The sequence below is a fragment of the Physella acuta genome, unplaced genomic scaffold (assembly GCF_028476545.2).
Source record: "Physella acuta isolate Inbredline_101_S28 unplaced genomic scaffold, ASM2847654v3 ptg001373l, whole genome shotgun sequence".
Taxonomy (NCBI): Eukaryota; Metazoa; Mollusca; class Gastropoda; family Physidae; genus Physella; species Physella acuta.
The window spans coordinates 21,414-34,526 of record NW_026732888.1 but is presented as its reverse complement, the minus strand read 5'-3'; the positions used below and the strand labels follow the sequence as shown (position 1 = coordinate 34,526).

Genomic DNA, 13,113 nt, shown 5'->3' with positions numbered 1-13,113 from the left:
GATAAGAGACTAATAAGGATGGTGTTAACGTGATGATAGACAATTTGGTTCGAGAGTATGTGCGCGCGTTTAATAAAATATTTGTGACACGACAATGTTACCGATGAAATCGGACATAGGAGTGAAGACAGTTGGGGGTTAGCCATAGTATATTTTTGTAGTGTTCCCGTCATTACAAGGTTATAATTGGAGTGTTAGTTATAGGAGTAGTCATCATAGATTCGTATAGCAATGCATACATCCCTACCCCATAACACTATGTTACGTTACTCATACTACTTTTTTTAAAAGAAATTGACTCATTAAAAAAACAATGCCGCGAAATTCAGCGTGTAAGGTGACAAAAAATCTAAAATAGGAATTGTTCTTTGCTATGATAGGCCTATAGGCATACTCTGCCATCTAAACCAATATGAATTTACATATTTCTTGACATTTTTAAAAAATCTATATTTTATCTAGATAATATTTAGAAGAGAAGATTTTTTTTTGTAAAAAGCGACCCGTAATTGATCTAGTTTTGTAAAAACGTGTCTTCTCTCACATCTCAAACAACAAAACACATTGCCTCGATAAATTTAAATAAATTATGTAATTCCGTTGCTATGGTTCGCCCTTTCGCATTTTACCCACACCCAGATAATTTTAATATAAATAAATATAAACCCACGCTTGCATAGTTTAGGCACTTTTATTGTTTAAACCTGAGGCTTATTTTCTTGAAGAAAAAAAGTAGATCTAGATGTAGAGAACTAGGTTTAATTTTAATCAAGATAATTTCCATGCGCAACCAGATTTTCAATGATTTAGATTCTAGGCCACTGATCTTTTTTTTTCTTAACGGGCATCACCAATCACGAGGTACTACAGACCACTCGTCAATAAAGTTCACAAAATAGCAAACGATTGCCGAGATATTGGCGGGAAGGGGTGTACGGGGGGGGGGGGGGGGAAGGGGGGATTATTATGGAAGATGCTTGAAACCATAGAAGCGGATAACACAGAAATTTACCACAAGAAAAAAAAAATGTCAACGCTAAATCGATTGTTGTTTACTGTAGGCATAATTCTGTAACATGGGCGTCAAAATCGAAATGTTACGGACAAAACCGTACAAGTAGGCAACATTGAATCTAGATCTAGATTCTAGTGACACAGTCGTAAATGGAGATACTAACGATGCTAAATTTAGCCCTCCACTATCGTTTATGTTGTGATCTAGAATCTAGGTTAGGCAGAGCCTATGCAAAACTGGTGAGGTTGAGATCACGCTGCGCGACACAGTGAAGGAGAGGTTTGGAATAGTACTATAGTAGGCTTTAATAAGTTTACGCAGAGTCACTGCAACTTTAAAAAAAAAAAGGCCAGAAAACTTAATTTTAGGTCCATCGGAATTGAATTAAAAAGAAATTCGATTTACGCACGGTTTTAAACTCAAGGTTTTTGCCCCTTTTATGTGGAATTCAAGGGTTTTTCAATGCCTTGATATGTTTTTTCTGAATGCAAGGGTTTTTCAAGGATTAAAGGTCCGCTACGGACCCTGTCATCAACCTAGCTGTAACGGTACTCAAGTTATCGTGTTTACAGACACACACACATACACACACACACAGACAAGATTGCAAAATTATGTTTTTCCGACTCAGGGAGGTGTAAAACAGTGAGATTAGCAAAAATTACAATGCTTTCTCAATACTCTGTATATACGAGAAATTAAAACAGAATGCTTCCTTCATTTCTTTACAGAAATAGTTTCAATACACAAATTAAACTAAGCATTGTTTTCAAATCATAGAAAAGCATTAAAAATAATTGAAATAAATATTTATATATATAAAAATATTTTTAGCTCATGTTGACAGAATAACGCTTTTTTTGTTTGTTTGACACAATTGATTCAATTCTATGTATTTATATTTTACATGCTGTATCATACTGTTTTACATGGATTGAAGTTTTTGAGTAGGCCGAAAAATGTTTATTAATTTTGTTAAATCGTTGAGAATGAGCAGTTAAAAAACTTTAGAGCTCACTGTATGTGGTATAATTTTGCTGACCGATCAATTTATTTTCATTAAGAAGTAGTGGACAAAAGGGAAGATTTTATTCAAAACCAAAGCAAAGCTAGGCAGAATGTTTTATCTTCTCCCCCTGTTAATTTAGTCTCCACCTAGTAACTGGCTATTTTAGATTTGTTAATGCATAATTTTTATGTGAAAGTCCTTATAACTCTAATAATACTGCCTAATAATCCTAATATATAAAAGGCCATGTGCGCTCTTCTCTCTCTCTCTGTCCGCAAAATATTTTCGCCGGACATCACGTCAGAATCGGCAGCGATATATGGATACCTTTATACGGACTTTTGTTGAAAATAATATTTTAGATGTTTTAAATGTATAACCACAATTTTATTTAAAGAAGAAAAATAAAAAATAAAGGCGTATTCGAATGTAGAGAAACAGTATTATTTATGCAACCGGAAAAGCATTTATAGATGTGAAAAAGAACGCATAAAACTGTGACGTCACTAATGTTTATACATTAACTAATGACGTCATCTGCCGTGTTTACAATAAAAAGAAATGAACTATTTCATTCAAATTTGATTTAGATCTACGTACACTACGAAATGTATACAATACATTTTTTCCAGCCTAAACTCATAAAATTTATTTTATTTATTTGGATTCTAGATCTAAATCTAAATCTACGCAATAACTAGACGTAGACGCTTACTTCTCTAAAATCTATTCCAAAGATAAATTTCTATATTAGGACTAAACTACTTCAAGACTTATTTATTTTATACAAAATCTTTGTTTGGAACTGGCTAATTTGGGGTAAAAAAAATTAATTTGAAAGAATAGGCATATTCGCGTAAGTTAAGATTTTAAAATACGTGTTTCATTCTCCGTATTTTATAAGGTGCCTAAATAGCGGAGATGTTAGTGTACTATAAACCACGCAGGCGGTGCGGGTTCGAGACACACCAAGTCAACTTGGTTAATGTTTTTTTTTATCATGCTCGGGCTAAACTTAAACAAAAATTCTATTAGGGATCTAGATCTAGATTGTCGGGTGTCCGATAGGGCACTTCCCGGCGCCGCAGGCGCTTCAAATTTGGCAGGATCTTGCCTTGGGGCGACAGAACACGAAGGCCGGTTGGCCGAAAAGTCTACGATGAGGGGGTCAAAACTGACCTCTACTGACCGGTGCCTTATATGAGCTATAAATCGAAAAAAAATGTCCACGGAGGAACCTCTTCATAACTCTTGAGGTCGTAGACCGACCCTCGGGCGAATTAATTAAGCATTCAAATTCTCAATGTTTTCGAAAGCCTAAGCGAAGCTGGGCAGCATGCCTAGTACTGCCTAATCATTAAACCCATTGAATGAAAAACTAAACATTTTCAATATTTAAGTCCATTCACATTTTAAATCCACACATTTTGTAAATTACGCCACATGTGCAAGCCTTGTTCACAAGCTTAATAAGCTTTGTTGCATCAAAAAGTCATTTAGAAAATGAACTTTTCATCGGCATAACAATATTACCAAAACTCAACATATGAAACAATCATACAGAGTTTGTTATGATTATGCTGCTAAATTGAAATGACTCAAAGCTGAGACTAAATAAAACATCATACGGTCAATCAATACTGACAAAAAAATTTTAAAAACTGAAACTCTTCGTTTAAATATAATACAAATTTTTTTTACCGTAAACGAACGAAATGAAATTTATATAATTTATATAGAAAATATATACTTTTAACAGTGTCCGCCCCCCCCCCCCCCCGAAGAGAATTTACCGCCCCCCCCCACCCCCCCCCCCCCGAAAATTTCAAGTGCCCCCCCCCCCCGGAGAAAAAGGTCTGGAAGAAACACTGATTTCCCCCATCACACTACGTTACTGTACTCGTACAACTTTTTATTTTAAAGAAATTGACTAATTTAAAAAAAAAACGCCGCGAAATTCAGCGTGTAGGGCGACAATGGAAAATCTCAAATATGGATTGTTCTTGCTATGATAGGCCTATACTTAGGCTTACACTGCCATCTAAACCAGTGTGAACTCAGTGACCCCTCCACAGTGTAAGGATTTTTCCCCCGCTCACACGAAAACGTGAGAGGCCGATCGCAGGAGTGACGATGTTTTATATTTAGAATTAGCATATTTCTTGAAATTTTTTTTTAAAATCTAGATTTTATCTAGGTAATTTTTAGAAGAGAAGGGTTTTTTTTTTTTTTTTTTTTGAAAATACGACCCGTGATTGATCTAGTTTCGTAAAAACGCGTCTTCTCGCACATCTCAAACAACAGAACACAATACCTCGATAAATAAAGTCTCGCTAATTAGTATTTACCCACAATTTCGCGGGGTCAATAAAGTTCACAAAATAGCAGAAGACTGCCGACTTCCAAGATATTGGCGGGAAGGGATGGGGAGCGATTGTTACGGAAGATGCTTGAAACCATAGAACTGGATAACACAGAAAATTTACCACAAGAAAAAAAATGACGCTAAATCGATTCTGATGTTAACTGTAAGCATGATTCCGTAATATGGGCGTAGGCGTCAAAATCGAAAAATTACGGACAAAACCGCACAAGTAGGCAACACTGAATCTAGATCTAGAATCTAGTGACACGGTCATAAACGGAGATACCCGAAAAAGATGCTAAATTTAGCCCTCAGCTATCGTTTACGTTAGGCCTACGATCTAGAATCTAGGAGCCTATGCAAAACTGGTGAGGTTAAGGTCACGCCGCGCAGCAAAACGAAGGAGAGGGTAGGAAATAGTATTATAGTAGTAGTAGGCTTTACTAAGTTTACGCAGACTCAGGCAACAATAAAAAAAGCCAGAAAAATAAATTTTTTAATTAAAAAGGAATACAATTTACGCACGGTTGTCAAGGTTTACCTATAAAATTCAAGGGTTTTTGGCCATTTTCGGTGAAATTCAAGGGGTTTTCAAGGCCTTGAGATTTTTTTTGGAATTCAATGGTTTTTCAAGAATTCAAGGTCCGCTACGGACCCTGTTTTGAAGAGCCGCCAACATTTTTATACTATTATTATTAATATTATGATCCTTAATTAGGATTTGGTGTATATATATATATATATATATATATATATATATCCATAAAACAATGTATGTGTGTTTGTGTGTGTGTGTGTCTGTTTTTCTTTTATGCATTACTACACCTTTCATTCGATCGCCACGAAACTTGGGAAAATTGTTGAGAATACTCCTAGGCAGGTTTGTGCAAATTTTTTTTTTAATTTCGCAAGGGCGGCGCCCTAGGGGGGTAGAGGTAAGATTTTTCTCTATATACGGTTAAAAAAAAAGTTGTATGTGGTTCGACACAGTTTATCAGAGTGCCATGAAACTTTGGAGAGTAGATGAAAATACTCCCAAGAAAATTTCTGCGAAAAAAAATTTCTTATGGGCGGCGCCCGGGTGGTGCATTTTTTGTCAATAAACGTTTTGGCGCCCAGAGTTCCAGAGCAGCTATGTTAGTACTTGGCATCCGTTAATCGGGCGTTCTGCATAGCGGGTAAGGGGTATTACTATATTCAGCGGCAATACTGCAACAGACGCAACCGCCGGTGCCTCGTCCATTGGGCGACCCTGCGAGCACTATAGCGCCTACATTGGTTTTTTTAAAAGGCTGTACACTATAGGCACAATGGGCAACAATACGTTTATTTTAAACAGCGCGATAGACTATGGACACAATAGGTTGTTATAGTCGCTCACTAAATTGAATTAGGCGCGTCCTCCGGCGTCACTGCAGGGTGCGATTTGGCGCCCAGGGCTATCCCGTGAGCACTAAGCGCCTACCTTAGTTTTAAGGAACACCCTACAATACGACATTCGATAATTAAACCGAGCTTGGGGCTACGTGACGCCCCGATGGTAGTGTTATCGGATTCACGAGAGCGCCACTTACCGTCGGTGAGTGATTAACGGTGATATTATGGTGAGTGATTAACTTACACTCAAGGCTTTCACACAGCACGCCATGGTGATGGGCGTTAGTGCCCCAATAAATATGATCCAAATACAGGCATCTATATATATATAATTCTCTTCTGGGAGCCGTTAGAAAACAAGCTGCAAGCTCCTCCTTGCAGTCCCCTCTCTTTCTCTCTATCACTATCACTACCACCCCCACCCCACCCCCCACATTGTCTGGTGAGTTGTGGTCACGCTAAATTAAATGTTTACAAATCGTAGAACTGGGATTAGTGACGGCTATTAGGGGCAGATAATTTAGTTTGAAACGATTTTAAACTTACAGGAGGTAACTAAGAGGAGGCTTCTTTCACGGGGGGGGGGGGGGCTGTAGGGTCGGGGTTAATGTTTTAAAGCAAATATTTTCAGTGGCAGCATTGGTACTGTCGAATTCACAAACTATGAATTACTGAAAAGTAGAAAATAAAACAACTAAATAGCGGCGTATGAAACGCCACGGGTCGGCTCGTTCTTTATATTTAAATAACTCAGTTTTAGGAAACAAGGAAGTAGGTCTCCATTGAAATATCGAGTCACTAAATATTCTAATAGAATAGCAAGTGTTTACTGTTTATATTTTTTATTATATCGTTCATTACTGAGTGTTGCAGACTAATACTTTTATGAGCTTTAAAAATAAAATAAAATAATTATTTATATTTGTGCATCGAGCTGAAGAGCAGCATCTTGACATCAAAAGAGCCGCATGCAGCTCGCGAGCCGCAGGTTGCCGACCCCTGATCTAGTCGATTCTGAATTATTCAACCATACTTGTAAAAGGAAATACTGAAGTAAAAGCAAAATTAGTGATAGATTATTCACATTTTTACTCCAATAAAATGGGTAATTCTAACCTTCTCTTGACATCCCGACTTCAAAGCATTTCTTCAGTCTGCAATACTGACAACTGTTTCTTGTGAAAGGAGTTATCTCACATTTTTCATCATTTGCACATTTATGAGTCATTCCTTGAGTGATGCATCTTCTGAAAAAGCCCTGAAAAAAAAAAAATTTAATTAGTCAAAAATAAATCATTTCAAAGAACAGCAATCCTTTTTTTTTCATGAACGCTTCGATACTTTAAAAACTTTATTAAGAAGGGAAAAAAAATATATGAGTTAAAGATGTTTTTCTGACCCGGAAGGCACAACTCCTTAAGAAGGCAAAGACTAGTGCTCGGAGAGGAGTAAAATGTTCAACAAAAATGTATGTTGGGTAAATAAAAATGTAATAGTATCAATTCTTTCATTATAAAAACACTTTTGTCACTGGGTTTTCAAAATTACGTGAAAGATGTATCACTATCATCATTATATGTCTTAATTTCCAAACTGCTTAATTATGATTATACTAAAAAGTATAAACATTTGGGTATATATATATATATATATATATATATATATATATATATATATATATATGTATATATATGGTCTCGGTAAAAAAACTGTCTCAAAAGCTAATATGATTCCCCATAATGCCTGAAAATATTATAGACATCTGTAGAATGATTATTGAAATATAATCATTTGAACAAACCGCCTATTATTTCTAGTGCTAAAAATCTCGGCGCAAAACGAATACCGATAATATTTGTCACTACACCTTTGATCGGAAATGCAATCGCACGCTGCAGTTACACGAATTTACACCACAGCAGTCAAAGTGCTTATAGGTAAGGATATTTGATTAATTATGTTCATATATTCTAATACATTTTATTATTTTAAAGAATAATAAACAAAGAGTATTCGTTTAATATAGCCCATTTCCAGTAGATTTTCGAGAACCAAACTAATATGTTTACATTTTTATTAGGCTAACACAATGCTTTGAAACTAGATCTTCATTCTAGAATCTAAATGTAGAGACCAATTAAAACAATATCATTCGAATTATTTTTCCACAAGCTTTTGCAATAAATTTAATTATTGTTAATTCACTACTATCCATAGATTGAGGGTTTAGCTACCTGTTGAGAAATGTTTATATTGTAGGTCACAAAATGTTTGGCATACATATTAAACGAAATGGTTAGTTGTCTTTAGTAAATGCTTTTATGATTAATAGTGATATTAATGGCCAAATATTGAAATGGCTATTCAGTTCAATAAATATTAAGCATGCTTTAATGGTTAACACATTAAAACATGAGGTTAGCAATTAGCTTACTACAGTGATGAGTATTACATGTTTAGATTTCAGATTAAACTTCAAATTATTTTATCACATGATTTGAAATAGTATTGACAGAAGAAGGAGAAGGCTATTTAAACTTAGCTAGCAATCTCAAGCTGTAAAGTAACAAAATAATGTCATTTTATTAGTCACAAAAATATTCCTGTCTGACTTACCAATAAAAAATCAGTTTTATTCTTTCAAGATATCAGCCCCTCTCAACAGACCAGCCTCTCTCAACATAATAGCCTCTCTCAACAGACCAGTCTTACCATACAACAGACCAGGCTCTCTCAATATAATAGAATTACCATACAACAGATCAGTTTCTCTCAACAGACCAGCCTCTCTCAACACACCAGTCTTACCAGAGAACAGCCTCTGTAAACAGACCAGCCACAAAAAAGGGGGAGAGGCGGTTTGTTATGGAAACAAATGCAGCATAAAGTTGAATAAAAGTAATATAATGATGTCATGTTGACTACCCAAAATTTCCCCAACCCACATAGTCGTTGATAGCTTTAAAATGACAATAAAAAGTTCGGTCTACAGCATCTTCAATAAAAAAAAATTATGACTGCCTGCCTGCTATCTCTGACTCTTTAAGAAAAATAGGCCCTATTCATCACTTTCCTTAAATCTTCTAGTAAAGTGAGTAAACTCAGTAAAGGCTTCGGCCCTAAACTAAAAGTATTTTAATTGAATTCGAACTACTCGGTGCTTAAATAGTAAATACTAATACTAATATAGGGCCAGTAGCGTTCGCAGGGGGGAGCAGGGGGAGTGGCCACTCCCCCTCTGGCCATTTTCAGCAAAGTGGCGCCTTTTTGGAAACTTTTTAAACTCAAAGTTTTAAACAATGATATTTGTTAAAAATATTTTTGGTCGGCACATCTATGTAAATCACAAGATTTCTTTTCATGCAGCAATTAAGCATTATTGTACTAGTCTGCTTGTTTGCATTGAAATCTTGCTATCGATTTTATCTTTTCACTTTTTTTTGGGTAAACGAAGACAACTCGTAAAAAGACAACTCGTAAAAAACGAGAGACCCTTTCTTCTTCGGTCTCAATCGCAAGTGAATGATTGTCAGAGGTTAGTTGATAGCGGTTAGGACGAGGGCTGGTTACTGACTAGAACACATAGATTTGAACCCGTGTCGAGTGGGATAGCAATCGTGTGCCCAACCACTCGACCATATTGTCTCCCCCAAACTGGCCACCAGTGGTAATAGTTACCTCCTGTAAGTTTAAAGTTGGTTCAAACTAAATTATCTGCCCCTAAGCCTGTCGCGACGTGGGATTGTTTCGCGTCACTGCGCGCGGCAAGAGAGAGGCGAGCTACGCGTCGCTCGTTTTTTTTCTAATGGCTCGCAGAGGAGAATTATATATATAGATTATATAGCGGTCTAAAATGCTCAATAAAATGTTTACATTGATCAATTTAGTAATAATAACAATTGAATATTCTATGGTCATCCAAAAGAAAGCTTCCCTGAAAATTTCAGCGCGCTAGCTAACTGGGAAGTGCCAGAAATTTCGATCGCAAGATTTGATTGGAAAAACAAACAGAGAAAGCAAGTTAAAGAAAACGTGGGAAAATGATCTTTAAAGAGGCAGTAGTTAATTAAAAATACATGATCTGAACTAAAAGACCTATAATTAGTTAAATGTAGGCTGTTATTCCGAATATTTTTCTATCGAAAAGCGTGGTTTTATACCAACTCTGATTTTAAAAACTTTCATTATGCTGCAATACTTTAGGATTTATGATGACGATATATTTAATTCTGATTATAGACAAAAACATTTTGTAAACACGAATAGTGTTTAAAAATTTCATTATATTCTAAAGTAATTATTTATTTGCTTTGACATTTATAATTAAATGTGTAGATATATACATATTTATATTAAGAGAGTGATTATTTCCCCTTATTCACCTGTCTTAGATAATAATTTCCCAGGAATTATTATGTAAGAAATTTTTTTTTTACAAGAATTACAAAACAGTTTTACGTTCATTGTTTTTGGTTGTAGTAGTGTATATTTTTTTTTTTTTAGATTGATACGATTTTTGTTTTGTCGGCCTACATTGTGTGTTTTTTCTTATTTCTTCAGAGTGCTACTTTCAATTTATTTTACATCATAGCGAAGTAATGACATACTGATATATATATATATATATATATATATATATTATGGATATAAATACACGTATATAGAACGTGTTAAAAATTCGGCGCCTTTTCTTGCTCTTTTCGCTCCCCCTACAACAAAACCTGGATACACCTCTGTATAGGGCCTTTGATATCTTATTCAAATGTCTAATTAGTAAGTAATTATTAGTAATTAGGCCTACATATTAATTATTAATAGTAATGGTAGGCTTGTTGGTATACCTAGTCTACATAAATGAATTATTGCCATACCAGTCATAGATCTAATTATTATTATTTTTATAAAGTAGAAATAGCCAAACAATAATATTAATTATCACATTGAGCTCTTCCTTAAGTCTACAAGACCTGTTCTAGTTTTAGGCCTTAGTTAGAAAACTTAATATTTAAATCAACAATCTTAGCATTGTGTACGATCACTCCAAAGTTAACTTATTTTCCCTCAAACTTTAAGTTACATCTAAGTAGTCTACTGTATTTTACAAGGCCTATTTTTTCTATACTAGACTATACTGCAGGGGTCTCCAAACTTTTCAGTCCGAGGGCCGCATTAACTATCAAATTTCAGTTCGGGGGCCAGTTTCTTCCAGTCATGTCTTTGATTTTTCTGCGCAAAGTTCTTCAGCCAGCACCAACAAACGTTTTTTCCGTGGACAAAAAGATCTCCGCGGGCCGGATGAGAGGGCCTCGCGGGGCCGCATCCGGCCCGCGGGCCGTAGTTTGGAGACCCCTGCTATACTGTAATACACATATTTATTGTTTGCTGATGGGGTAACTGTTATTATTATTATCAAATACGGCTAACCGAGTTGTTAACATGAAGTAATCTATGAATTAATCTCTGCTGTTATATTCTGACATGCTATTATTAGGCTTATATACTTTTTACTTGGTTGTTGTAATAATAAAATGTGTTGTATTTTCAGCTACCATGGAGAACCTGCTCATTCAAGGCTTATGAGTAAACTAAATGACTACTGGAGTATGTGTAGTAAATCAACAGAATTTTCTCATTCAACGAAGAGATCAGTCATATTGAATGATAAATATATATATGACTAATATAAGAATGATGTATGTTAAATTTTGCCTATTGCCTCTCCCTCGCGTTTGTAATTAAATCATTGAAATCATGGGCTAGAGGTTTTTAATTTATACCAGTCGCAAAATCTAATCAGTTGTTAAAAACTGAGATTTGGGTTTATTTAATTGCTATACTGAGGATAAAGTTTATTTTGAGTATTGCTCTGTTTGAAATATAAATACAATAAATAGAATGGGATGTTATTATAAGAATAGAGTTTGCTTGGATTTTTTTTACATTTAATTTAGGCTGGTGTAATCAGTGGCGTAGCAAGGTCGGGTGTCACCCGGTGCGGCACTTAATGGTGTCACCCCCCAGAGGCGTAGCGACCCTTCCCGTGGACAAACTTTCAAATTTTCGATTTGCACCCCCCCCCCCCCTCCTCAAGTTTTTCTCAATATATTTTGCTATTTTTTGCCTTGGTGTCACCCCCCCTAAATGGTGTCACACTTTTTTCATCGCTTATAGTAGAGTGATCGCTTGCATTATTGTGATGTATAGCATTTATTTTCTACTTTTTAGTTCAATCAGAAAACGTGGGTTTTTAAAAACTTTTTTAATGATAATTATTTTCTACTTTTTAGTCTTTGTCTGTTTGTTTTCATTGAAATTTTGCTATCGATTTTATCTTCTCGCATTCACTTTTTTTTTTGGGTAAACGAAGACAACTCGTAAAAAACATGTGCCTTTTCCAATCGACGTTTCTTCTGTGTTGCCGTTTCTTTCACCATTTTGCCCTCGCGTGCAAACCATTTGACCATCACCATTCTACTTCCTTTGTACACAAACACCGCGTGACCACTACTCAGCCAATCGCGTGCTTGCTCCTTCAGTAAGCCAGAAGAGGGAAAGTACTGTTGTAACCCCAGTGTGTTTGTGTATTGTTATCCCAAGGTCAAATGCGGTATATAAGGTGGAGTGAATGATTGTCAGGGGTTAGTTGATAGCGGTTAGGACGAGGGCTGGTCTGTTGTGTGTAAAGAATTGAGACGGAATAAAAGTTGGAAGTTAGACACGAAGCGTTGTTTTTACAAGGGGCAGGTTATGGCTTTGTTGTGTGAATACGTTACTGACTTGAACACATAGATTTGAACCCGTGTCGAGTGGGTTAGCAATCGTGTGCCCAACCACTCGACCATATCGTCTCCCCCATACCGGCCACCAGTTGTTACGTTCCGGTTGTTTGTACACAAACACGGCGTGACCACTACTCAGCCAATCGCGTGCTCTCCTTCAGTAAGCCACAAGAGGGAAAGTACCGAACCTTGTTTTATATCAAATTACAATTACTAGGTTATGTCCCTTTTTTGTACAAATAAATAGGGGTCTAAAATGATCAATAAAATGTTTCCATGGATCAATTTAGTAATAATAACAATTGAATATTGTATTGTCATCGGAAACAAAGCTTCCCTGAAAATTTCAGCGCGCTAGCTAACTGGTAAGTGCTGAAATTTCGATAGCAAGATTTGATAGGAAAACCAAACAGAAGCGAAAACGTGGGAAAAAGTGAGTTAGTATTTTAGCTATTAAAAAAACACATAAATATGACATCACAGTTCTTGAAACGGCATAAAATTGTACATCTATTTGTAAGACAATTTTTGGTCGATCGTTAATAATGCTAACACCAAAAAAAAAGGC

General features: G+C 35.8%; 1 protein-coding gene across 2 annotated transcripts in view; it reads right to left on the bottom strand.

Moving 5' to 3' along the window:
- Positions 1–13,113, bottom strand: part of LOC131927099 (nuclear receptor ROR-beta) — a gene marked incomplete at its 3' end in the record, with an annotated part of 45,084 nt that overhangs the window by 14,968 nt on the left and 17,003 nt on the right. For both annotated transcript variants that reach the window (XM_059282759.1, XM_059282758.1), the window contains 1 exon segment: positions 6,883–7,024. In XM_059282759.1, coding sequence (XP_059138742.1) covers positions 6,883–7,024 — 142 coding nt within the window.